This window comes from Sabethes cyaneus, chromosome 1 (assembly GCF_943734655.1).
Source record: "Sabethes cyaneus chromosome 1, idSabCyanKW18_F2, whole genome shotgun sequence".
NCBI lineage: Eukaryota > Metazoa > Arthropoda > Insecta > Diptera > Culicidae > Sabethes > Sabethes cyaneus.
Genome location: NC_071353.1, coordinates 5,189,767 through 5,206,561, shown reverse-complemented (window position 1 = coordinate 5,206,561; position 16,795 = coordinate 5,189,767). Strand labels below are relative to the sequence as shown.

The 16,795-nt window shown below is 43.0% G+C and overlaps 2 protein-coding genes across 4 annotated transcripts in view; one reads left to right on the top strand and one right to left on the bottom strand.

The window, feature by feature from the left end:
- LOC128745395 (dedicator of cytokinesis protein 3) overlaps positions 1-16,795 on the bottom strand; it is a 98,168-nt gene that overhangs the window by 58,371 nt on the left and 23,002 nt on the right. The gene's annotated exons all lie outside the window — the stretch shown is intronic.
- On the top strand, positions 5,750-14,154 carry LOC128745397 (innexin inx3). Of its 3 annotated transcripts, none has more exons than XM_053842463.1 (7): positions 5,750-5,912; positions 10,848-11,076; positions 11,140-11,567; positions 11,635-11,751; positions 11,807-11,931; positions 11,996-12,324; positions 12,442-14,154. In XM_053842463.1, exons 2-7 carry the CDS (start codon positions 10,914-10,916, stop codon positions 12,480-12,482), a joined length of 1,203 nt encoding a protein of 400 aa, XP_053698438.1. In that variant the 5' UTR covers positions 5,750-5,912; positions 10,848-10,913; the 3' UTR covers positions 12,483-14,154. The 3 variants fall into 3 exon arrangements, with proteins under 3 accessions (XP_053698438.1, XP_053698437.1, XP_053698439.1); XM_053842462.1 differs by having other exon boundaries at positions 5,750-5,918; positions 12,442-14,153; XM_053842464.1 differs by lacking the exon at positions 5,750-5,912 and adding an exon at positions 9,884-9,905.

Here is a 16,795-nt window from a genome sequence, read left to right as displayed (position 1 = left end):
ATCAACTGCTTGATTGGACAGAGCGATTTGACTGCTTGACTGAACAGCTCGAGTGGACTACTCGACTTAACTACTCGATATGACTGCTTGACACATTTGCTTGACTTACTACCCGACCCGACTGCTCGACTCAACTGCACGATTGAACTGCTCGACTGGACTGTTCGATTCGACTGCTCGACTGGACAGCATAATTTACCTACTCGACTCAACTGCTCGACTCAACTGCTTGATTACACTGCTCGATTCAACTGCTCGACTGGACTACTTGACTCAACTGCTCGACTCGACTGCTCGAATAACCTGCTTGACTCAACTACCTGATTGGATTATTCGAATCAGCTGCTCGACTCAACTACTCAGCCCGATTGCTCGATTCAACTGCTCGGCCAGGCTACTCGATTTGATTGTTCGACTCAACTGACAGCTTGATTCAACAGCTCGACTTAACTGCTCGATTTAGCCACTCAACCCGACTGCTTGACTTAACTGTTTGATTCGACAGGTGACTTAACTGCTCGATTACACAGGTCAACTGGACTGCTCATTTTAACTGCTCGACTCGACCACTCGATTCAACTACTCGACTCAACTGCGCGACCGGACTGCTTGACTGAACAGCTTGATTTAACTGATCGATTTGGCTGCTCGACTTGACTGCTCGACTCGAATGCTCGACCCAACTGGTTGACTCGATTGCTTGATTCGACTGCTCGACTGGCCTGCTCAACTCGATTGCTTGTCGCGATTTCGTATGGTCGGTGTTAAATCAGACCGGACCAAGTCGCAAAATTTTAAAAAATGAGTTAATAATAGCAAACGATCAAGAATTTTCTAAGCAACATTTTACTTTAATCAGACTACATAAATGTTCCAAACAGCCAGAAGTTTTTGTTCAGTTAAATAAAATCCAATACGTCCATAAAAACTATTTGTTTCAGTTCCCGGCTATGACTCTTTTATGTACAACATCTTAGAGCTATGTTATGCAATATAAGAACTCAAAGAACTAATACAAAGATTAAACATCTTCGCAAACACCGGCCAATGGAATGTATCCCCAGTTTTCGGAATTCTGAACAGACATTTATATTTTGCGGATCGTAAGATTCGGGCTCAACTAGTACCCTATAAGCGAAATAGGAACTAGCCGGTCTGGGCACTATTTCCTGTGGAGAAAACGCTGGTAATAAACATTCCGTAAGCAACTAAACACTTGAAACGATCAGACTACAAATTACGCCGTCACGATTTACTGACATTGATGGCTCTGTTATACGGGAAACAAGGGTGTCAAAAGCGCTAATAGGACGAGAGCTTTTCTCGTCCAAGAGCGCATAAATATCAGTAGAGTTGATTCAAGGAAAACTGCTTTTTGTTATCGAGTGTTCCACTAGTGCATACGCACCTAATAGTGAAACTGGAAATTCCATGAAATTTTCTAATCTGCAAATTCCTATTTTACAATAAATATATGATTCACATTCCCAAAAAAAATTACCCGCGCTTGTAGCTGACTGTCGTGGGCCACAAACTAGAGGCACAAGTGTGTGTGTTCGCTTCTTCGTAGAACACTATATTTTGATGACTGGTCAGATTGCGAAAAAATACGCTTGATACCCAGTGCTTAAATATATGCTTAGCTCGGCAACTACATTGGACTGGCTTCACTTGAATGCAGGAGAAGGCACAAGGGCAAGAAACACCGAATCGACGCGACCGAACGCGTACCTCTTAATCACAAACTCGTTATATTAACCATCAGCCTTCGCATATTCGATGACTAAGCATGCGGTAGTCTCTGGTTCTTTCTATATTCTAAAATATCAATCAACCAATGCAAGAGTCGGGATGTCCCGGTCGCTAGGCAACAAGTGGGACGGGGTGTGGACATTCGCGCTTTCCAACATTCGAGACAAGATTCTCTCAGTGTTCAGTGGTGGTCACCATGAGTGGCATAATGAAACGCTGTCCAACGTGATTTGCATATTGACCACATAATTATGCAGCCAAACTACTCTCTCCTTGTAATATCTGCGTGCCAGAGTTAGAGCTCCCAACTCCACAAATCTGGGCGCGGATCGGTACATCGCTACCGACGCAACTCGGGGCGAGGTGAAACGAGGCCAAAAAGCTTGTATTTAATTACCGGTTCCCAGGAATTTTTCATATGCTCGTTGAAGCTACACCGCCGCCCTGCCTCGGTACATTCTCCTCCAGTGAGGATAGCAGATAGCTCCAAAGATGAACTGGAGTGCGGACATCAATATTACGAGGCAAAAAGAAGAGGAACACAGCAGAGAAAAAGAAAGAGAAAGAGAACAAGAGTTTGCAAAAATTATCCAATCAACCGCGTGATCACATGTCGGCCGGTTGAGGCTGGCGGGACGCGGGAACTGCAAAAAAGCAACCAAACCGCAACTGAATCGAGGCGAAAGAGAACATATACTCGTGTACCGCGGATCGTCCCGATCAGACTGACCATCGAAGTCCGTCGACGGCACAGATATGGGTACAGACCTAAAGCCAACGTAGTACGTAGGAATTGCAAATTCAACCATCGAGCTTACTGTCTGTATCCTGTGGAAAATAAAAGTCGATGTATGTTCTCAAACAAGTTTGTGCGAAAGTTGAACTGCACATATCGTATAGGAATGCAAAGCCCGGTCAGGCGAAATAACGACGACAACGACCACTACAACGAAGAACTCGGATCATGGTGGTTTTGAAAGCCTCGTTGCCTGCAGTCGAGTATTGCGTGACTGGCCGAAGGAAGGCAAAAGATAAAACGGACAAAGTACGAACGAGGCAAAGATCAACCGAGATCACCAATGTAGAGCCAGTCAGCAAGGTAGCAACCGAGCAACCAACCAGCAGCCTTATAAAGTAAACGTATATTATGAAAATGGTTAAATACAGTAGTTGGTGAAGGGCTTCGCGCAACGAGGCATTTAAGGTGAAAAATTTGCTCCCATGTAAACCAGTCTCTCCCTTCTAGGGAGGGGTTTGATGCTCGTTACTTCTCACAGCAGTGCCCAGTTTTTCCGATCGAACATGACAGATTCGAAGGCCGATCACGCGGTCCAATGACAATCGCTACAGGGCATGTAAGCACCGTACTCTGAAATCAAATCTGTCGAGTTATTTCTTCGAGGAGAACCAACACTAAAGGTAACCAGTAACCTCTCAGTAACTTATTCTGCTGGTATGCAAATGATTTCCCCGCTTGAGTCGCAAGCCGTGTCAAAACTTCTGACACCTGCGTTGCAAAGTAGAATGATCTCATCCCAGCCTATCTGCGACACAGTGCTATCCATCAGTCAATGAATTGGGCCGAAGGAAATCAATACAGAAGAAATAGATCACATCAACGGTGGACGGCCAAATAGCAAACAAGAAATAAAAAAAAACCAAATGATTCGTCACTGACCAAAGTTTTTTTTCGCATCCACAAACTTTACACGCACATAGTGCGTCATTCATTGCGGAGACCCGTAAAGACGAACGTCTGCTACTTGTATTAGCACAGGTCGAGACCGAACCATCGCGGGGACATGCTCGGGACGGCGGTACTACTAGTAGCCATCTCGTGTTTTCGAAGAATGAGGTGCGTGCGTGAGGCGTCCCCGTCTTCCGCGGCCGCAACCCGTCCGAGTCCGATCCGACAGTATCTTCAAGAGCTTGTTCGGTTAATATTATATCCGCTGATTAGATGATGATGTTCCGAGATTCATGAGATCTTCTTCGCTTCGTCGTGCCCGCCACAGGCCTCTTCCTCTATTCGTATAGATCACACTAGAAATTGGATTCGTAGTCCAGTAGGGCACACCCTTTCGAAACTGGCGTTGCTTGCACCGGACTATTGACTGTACATTTGACTATTTTAATGGTCTAATGATAATAGACTTCCACTAACCACTGCACATGACTATGAAACTGCTAAACTGACAAAGCCGCGTAATTTCCGAAATGCACGAAAAAATACGCATTTACTGTTTAATGGCATGTACTTGCTTCTCAAAATAAAAAAAAGCTTCAAGCCTGACTGTTTTTATTGATATTGGGGGGATTTAGACTACTGTGCATTTATTTAAAACAAGCCCTATTGTCATCCAAAAATGTTTAGTTCGACACGTTATGTTGATACTTTCTTCAGATAACCGATATTTTTCTTTTCTTTCAAACTTGCTTGAGGCAAAATATAACACCTTGGTTGCATAACATCTTGCAGTCTTTATTTTATCCCTACTGATCTGTAACTCATTGCGTGTTTTTCTTCATCTTTTTTCGCTTATACAAGTACAATTTAGAACTCATTTTACTGTCGGGACATCAAAATATTGAACGAAAGGAGCTTCATAAACATCCTGCGTGGTTCTTTATTTCAAATTTATTTGTAGCACACTTTCGCACAAACTGCACAACTAGTTCTGCATTTTTTCGGAAACACTATACAGTCGTTGCAGTCTTCATTTTGTCCTTACTCATCTGCGGTTCATTGCGTCTTTTTCTTCGTCTTCTTTCGCTTGCACAAGCACAATTTAGAACTCATTTTACTATCGGGACATCAAAATATTGAACGAAAGGAGCTTCATAAACACCCTATTTGGTTCTTTATTTCAAATTTATTTGTAGCACACTTTCGCACAAACTGCACAACTAGTTCTGTATTTTTTTCGGAAACACTATACAGTCGTGATGACTTTTTTCGAAAGATTTCTTCGACTGATCTCGATTAGATCCATCGCCAAATTTTGTAACAGAAATTTTCTGTCTATCTGTCCTTTGTTGTAGGATATTATGATTAGTTACGATCTAAACTTAGGTTACTTTATGTCGAACCTATCATTTTTTTTTTTTTGAGATGAGATTTTTTCTTTGCTATTATTTAACCATAAACTAAAACTTGATTATTTACGAGGATGTTTACAAACGTAATTTATTTCGAAAATTTGTGCCATACTTGAGTCTACGCTTTAGATAAAATTCTTGTTTCAATGCTTACTTGATGCGTGGGTACATCCGGTTTATCGCCTTGCAGTGCATTTACATGTGTTGTGATTCGTTCAGATGCGTAAGAATTTGTTCACTTTGGCCAAATATGCCATTTGGTTCTGTTTCATTGATTTTCCGAAACTCAGAGTAAGAGTTGAAAATGTTTGTTGCAATTTTGGACGAATAAACACTGCTTATGCAAACGCATTTTGATTAAGAAAACATAAAATACATGCGTTACATTTTAGCAATTAAGCTTGCATAAAACACTGCAGTTTAACAAATCCAATACCATATCAACACATTTTTCTAGAAATGGGGTTTACTTTCAGGACATCAACATATATCCACTGGAAAAATGCAGTCCCAGTTTTTATCACCGGTTTGAGAAAAAAATCATTTCATTACTTAAATTTAAACATTTTACACAGTCATAGTATTACAGTCAAGTTCTAATTGTTTCTATGTTTCTTAACAATCCTCCGCAAGAAAGCGATCGTCACTTCCACGATCGAAAAGCCGAACAGTTCCACTGATTCGGCTCATAATCTTTTAACACCTATACACCTACGATCACTCTCGTACGTCGTCATCTACACATCTCTGTTTTATGTGCGAAGCAGTCCGGTTGTTCAAGCACGGCACAGTCAGTCACTCATACCACACATACCGCTAGCCGCTTGTGCTTGTCCCGTGAGTTCCCATGCTACTCAACTACCAGCCGGAACCAAGCTCGTTCGGTTTGCTGCGCTTCGGCCCGGTTCAGTTGCAGAGAGACGCTCGTTCGGTGTAAATGGCAGTGATCGAGTAGGAGAGCGCGTGTTGTTTTCCGTCGGTGTGGCGTCTAACCTAACCTTACACCATCATCAACATCATCATCATCAAATTCAACGACAGAGGACAGATAGAGACAGAAAGTTTGTGTATGTTGCTTGTTTTATTTCGTTTTTTTTTCTTCGTTTGTTTGTCTCTGCCTGCCATGACTCTGGCTGTTGCAACCAGGAAAAATCTGTAAATCTGTGTGACCAAAACTTCCACGCCGCAGCATACACTACTACTCCGCAATAGTGCATTTATGTTTTAGAAACGAAGTGGACATCAACGCGACGCGTACTAGACGCATATCAGTGAAATCGTTGTCATATTTCATACTACAAAAGTAGGTTTCAGTGGAAAAGTGAAAACAAAAGCATCTGAAAAGGAGTTTATGAATGGAGGGTGGTTTGCTGGCAGTGAATGTAATTTTTTGAACGATATTTACACAACACACGGAAAATAGAAGTGAAATCAGACGATCGAATGTCTTTAGTATTAGCTCGTCGCAACAGCAGCTGGGCAGTTCGGGACGACAAATCGTAAAAGGATATTCAATGTTAAAGAAAATGGCGTTTAAAACATCCATCTACGAAGGGGAAAGACCCCTCGTTTAGTTCGTACCTGACATTGCATGCTTTGCCATATACGCTTTTCTCTTTTCGGTTCTTCCTGCGTGCGTGCACATCAACTGATTTTTCGGCTGTGCATGATGAAACATTGCAGGAATCGTTGGAAATACCGTCCCAAAGAGCCGAAATTTGATGAATCACCTTCCGAGCCAGGTTTTTACTTCAAATGATATGTGAGAGCTTAAAAACCAGACAGCAGACACACGGTGGTGGGGACGAAATGGTAGCTCAATAACGAGCACCAATTTCTGTTTACCTATGCAGGTATTCCAATTTCAGGGAGGTTATTAGACGGATTGAACCGAAGGAACTGCTGGTAGTTGATTTCCACGAAACTTTCATCGGCATCTAATGTGTCAATAAACGATACCGGGACGCGGGTTGAGGCGATAAAGCGTCGTCATGGCAAAATTATGGGTGATATGTACGGGTGATATTAAAAAAAAAGACATGAAACAACCTCCAATGGCACAAAACCGGGCTGACGACAAACGACCACGCGTCGGCAATTAGCGGTTTTTCTGCAATCGCTGCAAATTTATACGACTCTGTCTCCATCGTTGTCGTTGTCGTCGGTTGGTCGGAGGTTCGGAAACCGATCAACAAAGCGCCCGCTGCTTACAGTTTGTATGTCATGTTTATGCTTGAGTTTTATAAACATTATAGAAGGAAAAAACAACACAACTTTTAGTTACTGTGATTGAATAAAAGCATTTGGATTGGTGCGGGTATAGGCATAGATTGCCCCTAGGAAGCACCAACTGTTGGTTAGTGATCGATAGGGTTTAATCCGTGTAAGGTGGAACATATCTTAAGCTGCATAACTGTTATCCGTTCCTCTGTGTGCTGCCTTTTGGAAACGCCAGCTATGTTTTCTCTCCGATCATAATAAAATACAATGTTGCCACATTTCGTTCCAGTCAGCAGCCTCTTCTGAGCGCTGAACGGTAGGTCCGAAACCGAGGAAGGCTCACTCGATCGCTCACTCTCGTTCGAATGCGTGTTCAAGAGTACAGAAAAAAAAACTAAAAATGCACATACAAAATAGGAGAACATATTTGTCCCAGCCGATGGAGGAGCGAAATCGACTGCAAAGAGGAATATTGAAATTCTTCGCTTTGGCCATCGATGGAAAGATATCGCTGGTCGAGACCTAGTGGCAGGGATCAGTGTTGCGATTGCGAGCAAGGAATGTTGGGAGAGGTGGTTCATGTATTATCGATTGTCTTCCCTACAGAGGGCTTCATTTTCTCACGATCGCTACTCCTGCGATCTCTTTCCGCTGGCTTGCGTTGCTCATCCCAATGCTGGTATTAATACAAATAACATAACCCTGGTAGGAAGCACCAAGCATTGTAATACTGTATGTGCGATAAGATAGTCGCCGGTTTAAGCCACTTTAAGAAACAGCCACTGGTCTGCGATTACAGCAACCAAACGGGAAAGGTCAACCTGCTGAGATGCTAACTGAGAGCTTCGAGCAGGTCCTGTCGGAGTACACTCATGTTGTTCTTCCAACAACGACACATTAGCATGTGACAATTTGCCATCCGCGCATGGTAAACCTAACACAGTAAACAAAGCCGTCGAAAAATGTCGTCAGCTGGTATCACGAGAGATCAACTCGACAATTCGTCTAGTAACGCTTTGTTCGCCTACTGCCTGGCGATAGAATGAAATTACATATTCAGACGGAAACAGTGCGCGGCGGAATGAGCTAGATCCCGTAATAAATCTAATGGGATTTACTAGGCTTGACACGACTGCAGTGCGCGACTAACTGTGGAAGTGGGCAGCTCTGTACACTCGAACTAAGATGAAAACAAGAGTTAAACAATTTACAGCACACTAATTGTGCGGTTTTTCATTTCGAGTTAAACATCCGTAGATTGTTGTTCCATATTAGCACACCAACAGTTGCTTCCGAAATCGAACGTACATGCAAAAGGGAAATGTTCAAATGTGGAATGTTGATCTAATGAAAATTTCAAATTTATCAAGTAACTTAGTTGCTGGTGACTTAGTTGTCAAACGCGAGCATTTAGGAATATAACCCAAATTATGCTGGTGGAGAAAAATGATGTGGAAAAAATCGGAATCGAGCAATATCATTCGAAATCTACAGTTGGTAGTATTTTGAAAACGGAAACTTAGCGATACGGTCGCTCACGTGTCACTTTGGATTACAACTTCTAAAAGCTGTATAAATTTGTACAGCGGTTTGCTGTTTAAACAACAGAAAGTCTCAAACAAACGAACGTCACCCAAGCCCAAGAAGCACCTTCTATAGTTTTTATTTCGAGCGTCTTAAAACATTTGCACAGAGCAGCTCTTTTGGCAAACTTTTTACGGCGTACAAGCTGTCAAATGAAGTTCATTCACGTATGATTCTATGCTCTCGGTTCTGTGAATAATGCAGGAAGTAGTGATAACTCGGTGACAGTAAACAAAGAAAACAATGGAGGGGATTTTCTGCTTCGGCACATGATTCATCAACTGAGTGAAAGCTGTTTGTTCGATTGGCTGAATTAACAGAACCATGACCTCGACTAAATCCAGCGAAAATCCGGGTGCATTCAATCAAAGTTAAATTAACTATTCCCTACGATGATGGGACAAAGCAAGCGATGCTGTGAACACATTCCATCGTTTCCTTAGCAACAGCAGAACAGAACTTTCGAGGCAAGATAAACAACTTCCTCGGGACAAAGGTTCGTTCGCGCCGTTCCGACATCTGTATCATCAAACAAGAATGCCCCGCTAGTTTTTCCGTTTTCTGACCTCAAATGCATTAAGCAATGGTTTCCATATTCACATCAGCAGCGAACAGCAGCAAAGTGACTGATCGTTTATCGGGGAATCAGCAGTGTACATATTTTTCGTAACCAAACCAACTACAATCGGGTTCAGCTTTGTTTGGATTTGTGAACACTTGAACAGAGTCTAATTGTTAATTGGGACAAAGCTTACGCAGGAAATTATTTTAGAAACACGCAACAAAGCTTGAAAGATCAATTTAACTTAATCCTTATTTCAAGTGCCGCCCACCTCGAGAGGAAATTGTAAACACATCCCACAACATTGAAACCCACCCTCCTAAAGACCTCACTGTGCTGTTGCTTGTTGAGTAATGTATGAAATGACGTACGACGACCAGTTTCTTCAGAACATAAGTGCGGAAACTGACGACATGAAACAGATTGTATGCCGCGACGACGACGACGACGACGACGTTAATTTCCAACCAAGTCAATTCAACACAAGCAGGGCTGATGCTTTCGGGCAATCGCGATGAATTGTACTCATTCAAATTCATTCAGGCTCTGCCAGTACAGTACCAGACAGCATCCCAAGCGAGAGCAAAGTCTATGACCTCGATAGCGCGTGGTGAAGAAAAGTGTTGATTCTACGGTGATAAGCGGCGCATTACTGTGCGTTACGAGCAAAATAGTCAAAGAAGATCCGGTACGTCACGCTCGTAATGTGAAACGTGTTTAATAATTACGCAACGTTCAGTAGAGTGACTAGCGATAAAGTGAGCAATTCAATGTGTACAGCTAAATAATGGCTTATTGTTTAAAGACTGGAACACCGGTAATTAGAAATCGAAGCTGAATGGGTCCGACCGCAGATTGAATCAGTCAATCGACTTGCGGTTGACCACAGCGCGCAGAGTGTTCTGAAACAACAGGCAGACCAGCTGGAAGCTTGCAGTCGAATGCAATTGTACTCCAGTTGTTGCTTATTGCGACAACTACTTTGCATAAACCGGCAAACTCGTTCTCTATTGACAAAACACAACGTTACCTGCAGTGTATAGTGTATGTGTGCCTCGCCCGAGCCGAATCGGCGCGCGCTCGAGCGTGACCGTGTCGACGCTGGACAAGCGGAACACACATGCACCGGTTGATTAGCGGAATAAAAGCGGCTTAGCTGCCAGTGAAACAAAACAACGTAGTGATAAGACCGGAGCACACTTCAACAATCACTGAGAGTAAATGGATTTGACATTGGAGATCCGCACGGATGACACTCCAATCCTGGCCGCGAACTAATGAAACGGAATCAGAGCAGAAGGGGAAATTAATTTGTGTTCAGTAGTTAGCAAGCACGTGTTTCAGTAAAAACATTAAGAATTAGTGTGATTCGAACCTGGAAACTGAAAAGAAGTGCACTCCATCAATTGAACCCTGAATTGACTCCACTAATCAGAACCAATATCGGCCTTGGCTAGTTTTAATTACCGTCGATCACATAAATCAGACACAACAGACAAGCCCAACTGACGTTAATTGAACGGTTGAAAAACGGGAGTTCTTTAGATATAGTTTTGCACTCATCCGTCCCATCCAGACCAAACAGTTTTGATACGTCCGTTGTATTCTAACGTTTGTTTTTCTTCCACAGACTACTACTATTACTACTACTATCCTGTGCCAGGTGCCTCCGTAGTGCACAAAACTTCACACAATCATGGCTGTGTTCGGACTGGTCTCTTCGGTGGCCGGCTTCATCAAAGTGCGGTATCTGATCGACAAAGCGATCATCGATAATATGGTCTTCCGGTGTCACTATCGGTTAACCAGTGCAGTGCTGTTCTTGTGCTGCGTACTCGTAACGGCAAACAATCTGATCGGTTGGTGTGCCATAGTTAGGCTTATTTCTGACAGTTACCTGATCATTTGTTTGACATTTTCAGGCGATCCAATTTCCTGCATCAACGATGGTGCCATACCCGGCCATGTGATCAACACGTATTGCTGGATCACGTACACTTTCACGCTACCGGGTCAACATGGACGCTCGGTTGGAACATCGGTGGCGCACTCCGGCCTAGGGAACGAATACAATCAGGAGCGGACGTATCACAGCTACTATCAGTGGGTGCCATTCATGTTGTTCTTCCAGGGTATGTTGTTCTATACGCCGCACTGGATCTGGAAGAACTGGGAGGATGGTAAAATGCGCATGATCTCCGATGGACTACGCGGTAACATGACACTGAGCATGGAGGAACGCAGGGGACGCCAATCGCGGTTGGTTCGGTATCTTTGCGATAGCAAGACAACCCACAATGCCTATTCCTTTGGCTATTTTTTCTGCGAGGCACTAAATTTCATCAACGTTGTAAGTACTAACGATTAATTAAGACCACTATCCATCGATTTTACTCACTTCAAACACACACACGTAGGTTGGCAACATTTTCTTCGTAGACAAATTTCTCGGCGGTGCTTTTCTGACCTATGGTTCGGACGTGCTGAAGTTTAGCGACTTAGACCAGGAGAACCGCTCCGACCCCATGATTGAGGTAAAACAGTCGCCATGTGCCTAGAATAAATCAATAATCATTTTCAACTGTCTAGATTTTCCCGCGCGTCACCAAGTGTACCTTTCACAAGTACGGAGCGTCCGGCAGTATCCAGAAGCACGATGCTCTTTGCGTCCTGGCCCTAAACATCCTCAATGAAAAAATCTACATCTTCTTGTGGTAAGTTACGGTCACAATATATGATGCCAAAAAAAAACCATAACATTCTAAAACGCCTGAACAGGTTCTGGTTCATCATTTTGGCCGTTCTCTCGGGGCTGGCCATTTTGTACTCGGCCGCCATCGTGATGATGCCAACGACTCGCGAGGTAGTGCTGAAGAGTCGTTTCCGTGCGGCGCAAGATAAACAACAGATCGAGTCGCTGATCCGCCGGGTTCAGATCGGCGATTTCCTGATGATACATCTGCTGGGCCAAAACATCAACGTAACGTCATTCGGCGAGGTGTTGCAGTCGCTCATATCGCAGCTGAACGAAACAAGACACGTCGACACACCGTCGGCTCCTTCAACGCTCGAAATGGCACCCATTTATCCGGAAATTGGAAAATATGGTAAAGAAACTGAAACCTAGACTCCCCCTTTCTTTTTTTGGCAGTAGCTTTGCAAAGTGTCCAAATTCAGTCTAACGAAAACATACCTATTTTCCGATTTCGCCCTACATTTCACAGACAAGGAGAAGGAGTCGCTGCATCAGGAATACGAAGCATAAGGGAACTATTGAGCTGTGTGTATTAGACAGGGAAGCGCAACACTAGAGGAGAGAACTTTGTGCGAATGGGAGCGTGATCGCGAGAATGACAGACTGTTTTTATATATCAAACCATACGTGTGAATGTGTGTAAGCCGTCAGAAACATTCCCACTCCAACAGAGATCCGCTCTAGACGGGACGGATCGTCGAAGGACAAAACGAACCGGGTTGCATGTGTGTCAAAGTCTGAAGTCGCGTCCGAGCTTGTCTCGGATTGAAGCAATGTGCGTTTTATAAGGGAGTCGATTTTTTCTCGGCTCCGGCTTTAGGATGAGAAAAGCTATACTTTTAATCTTCGTAGAATCGTTTTAGGTAAATAGTTCAACAATTTGCACAAACTCTCCGAGTAGAAAACGGAACTTCACTGGCAAAAAGAAAATCAAACACCCGTCGAGGAGCAAAATATTTGCAAATGAGAAGACTGTCTCTTTTGAATGTAAACAAATTTTAAATGTAAACAATAACGTAAAACAGGAGAAAGTGAACCAACCTGCGAAACTGCTTTAGACATATTAGCTTATTTTTTGGGTCAAAATTATTGTTTCTAGAATTTACAAGTGTCAAAAAAAACATAGTATTAAAAGAAGCCGATCCTATTCGTGATAGTAAACGTTAATATTAGAGAGACAATCGCCGAAGAACTAGGAACGTGCGCGCCACCCGAGGATAACTACATATTTCAAACAGATTGCCATACAAAACAGAAAAGTTAACATGCTTACAACATGCACACGTAAACAGACTCATTCAATCGAATCAATTAAATCGGCTGCAGGAAAAACACAGGAACAATAACTTGCAACAAGACAATCATAGGTACTAGTGCTCAAAAATCGTCACATTTATCAAGCAACAATTTTTGCATGTTTTTGAAACAAACTTGAAACAAACAAACAAACTCCACACGCGAATCGATACACTCCCTCTTATATTTAGTAGATAGAACAATTCCAGGAGAAAACTCGATTTATTTTACAATTTTTCTATAAGAGCTGCCTTAGCAAGTGGATTAAACAAGAATGTAATAACTATCGAATATATATATTTGTAGCAAACAAACTCTCATCTCATTAGAAACTAACGAAAGTCTAGTAAGAAAGCATTTTTTCGTCAGAATCTTTTAGTTTTTTTTTAACTTGCTCTAGAATAGTTAGCCGAGTCTTCGTCCGTTTTGTAGTTAACGGGCAGGCAGGCAGCGGTAATAATTGTCGACGTCGAGAAGTAGAAAGCCCGAAAAAGACAGCATTTCGAAAAGACAGCTTAGACATACAAAACTGCGCAACGTTAACAGAGGGCGATCTTAGATGATTAGTTTTTGCAATAGATACTTTTACGCCATTCATATCAATCCACTGGTTCAGAGAGAAAACGAGAGACCGCAGAGAAATACTACACTACTTTTTGTCAAACTTGCAAGATGCAGAAAGAAATTTTATTGTGATAAGATACAAGCGTAGACAAAATAAAACGTTTTATAAGAAATCAAACGGTGGGAGTGTATTTTTTTGTAGCTTAAAAAAACTAACAGACGTTTGATGTTTGTACGAGCCACGTTTGGGTTCTGAGTTCCAAAATGGATTTGAGGCCTAACTAATATGAGATTAGCAGGAAAAAAAGTAAAAATCTGAATGACAGGAAGTTACGGGAAAAACGTATTTCCAAAGTTCCAAATTGTACAATTGGCTGTATGAATAAAACAGTTTGCTTTACTTGTCCCATAATAACGTTTACATGGAAAAATCTTCATGAAATGCGGGCCTATAGAGTTCACATTATCACCAAAATTGTTATGTGAAATAAATTTACTTACTAAATGCCCACTTTCTTAAGGGTCAAACAGAATGCTGCGTCAACGCGTCCGCCAGCGTTATTCTGACAGTTTTCCCATGGGTTTACTGTCAAATTGACGCTGACGGGTGCGTTGACGCAGCATTCTGTTTGGCCCTTTAGACTTCGATTAGTAGAGACAGGCTGCTTAGACCGTTCGTTGATTAGTTAGTAACTTAAACCGGAAATCGTTTTTTGACGTAGGCCTGCGGCCTACTGAAAGGTGGCTGGTCGATCGATCGGAAAATATTCTACGCATCGACTCTAATAGAGAAAGCTATTGACTTTTAAGTACGCGCTGTAGAAAAACTAAAAATAATGATGCATTGTCTAACTACAAATTCTCGGTTCCTGATTGAAAAATTATTGCTAATTTTTTTGTAACATTTTACACATTAAATCCTCCATAGATTTCAGAGGTATTTCTATTGTGTGATTAGAATTTTTAACCATCTTTTACAATACACTAGATTTTAAATTTCTGTACTGGCCATTACAAATATTTTATAAAGTTTTTGTCATTCCGGTGTTGAGCAACTGAAGGGGTGGTGGCGAAAAAAAAACCAAAAGATTTTTTTAATCGAGCAAAACATATGTGCGTTTTAAACATTTTTACTTGAAGTTTAAACGAGAAAACTAAATCTATTCTTACTTTTTATATATACGTTAATATTTTCCATGAAAAAACCTACGAAAAGGAAGACAAAATCGGAAGAAAAAAGTTTTCGCCGATTTTCGGAAATCCCATTCTTCGAATGTGTGTAAGCGGGCGCGCGTGTGTGTGTGTGTGTGTGTTTACAAGGTTTCGGAAAACTAATCCTCTTATCCAAACGTTGTGTGGGACTTTCGCCCACCAAAACCTCATCCTTGCCCTCTGCCTGGATCCCACCGGTACCACAATGAAGTATTACTTCAGGAGGAGGCTGTGCTCTTGCACTGTTCCATTTATCACGTTACTCCTTCAGGCATATCGAGGGGATGCCGTGCTCATGCACTTTGCAGTTATCAACGCAGGTTAACGTTGCTGGTCATTTGCGCAGCTAGCTCGCGCAACCCTTCGAGACGTATACCGATTAGAAGGTGCCGACAGTCATAACGTCACCCCGATATGAGCCTGTGGGTCCATCTACCTTTCTGTGTCGAATTCCACTCCTGTTGCCACTTAGCCATTGATTTTGCTCTTATCAGCTTTCTAATTCTTCTGACCTCCTTTTGCCTATAGCACTCTTAGTCCTCCATCAGGGTAATATCGATGGTAATCATCCCAGCGATTACGCACGCAGCTTCTGATGAGATAGTCGTATATGCGCTCACGACTCGAATGGCCATGAGTCGGGCCGTACTTCTCAGCTTTGCTCTGTTGCGCTGGGTTTGGAGCGCTGTAATTCAGGCTGGTCCGCCATACCGCAGTATCGACGATGATACACTGGCTAAGAGACGCCTTTTGCTACTGCTTGGTCCAAAGTTATTTGGCATGATCCTAGACAGTGCACTGATGGCTTTCGCTGCCTTTTCGCATGCGTAGTCAACGTGACCGTTGAATTTTAGCCGATTGTCGATCATCACACCCAGGTGTTTCAACTCGCGTTTTGTGGTTATGATATGTTTTCCGACGGTAATCCCGACGTGTTGGACTGCTCTCCGATTACTAACCAGTAGTATCTCCGTTTTATTGCGCGCTATTTGCAGTTTCGCGTTCTGCATCCAACTCTCCACCCTGCGGATTGACTCAGTCGCCAATGCCTCCACTTCCTTTAGCGATTCGCCTGTAACCGTCATCACGATGTCGTCCGCGAAGTCGACGATTTCCACTCCCATTGGTAGCTCTAGGGTTAGCACGCCGTCGTTCGAAGTTCGTCCGGTATACTAGCACGCGATTCGTGAAGTAGCTCTTCAGAACTCGGCACAGATAATCGGGGACTCTCATTCTATGGAGCGCTGCTGCGATGGCTTCCCAGCTGGCGCAGTTGAATGCATTCTTAACGTCGATAGCGACCACTGCACAGTAGCGGTTTCCTCTGCATTTTTGCTTGGACGCCTTATCTGCTGTCTCGACGACAGTCCGGATCGCATCTAGCGAGGACCTTCCCTTCCGGAACCCAAACTGCCTTTGTGTCAATCCGTACTCGCCCTCCGTGTATATGGATAGCTTGTTCAGGATAATCCTTTCTAGCAGCTTTCCTAGTGTGTCCAACAGGTAGATTGGTCGATATGATGCTGGATCCCCCGGCGGTTTTCCTGGTTTTGGCAACAGTACCAACTTCTGGATTTTCCACTTGTCTGGAAAGTGTCCCTTGTTTAGGCAGTTTTGCATCACCGTGCGAAACTTATTCGGGAATGCATGGATTGCCTCCTTAAGAGCTGCGTTGGGGATTCCATCCGGGCCCGGCGCCTTTTTCAGATCTTTCGCGATTCTGACTAGTTCGTCATTGAAGATTCTTCTCT

Excerpts from the sequence above, each read along its gene's own strand:
- LOC128745397 (XM_053842463.1), top strand. The coding sequence starts at position 10,914 with ATGGCTGTGTTCGGACTGGTCTCTTCGGTGGCCGGCTTCATCAAAGTG. Across the intron at positions 11,932-11,995 it reads AAAATCTACATCTTCTTGTG|GTTCTGGTTCATCATTTTGG; the intron begins GTAAGTTACGGT and ends ACGCCTGAACAG. Across the intron at positions 12,325-12,441 it reads TCCGGAAATTGGAAAATATG|ACAAGGAGAAGGAGTCGCTG; the intron begins GTAAAGAAACTG and ends TACATTTCACAG.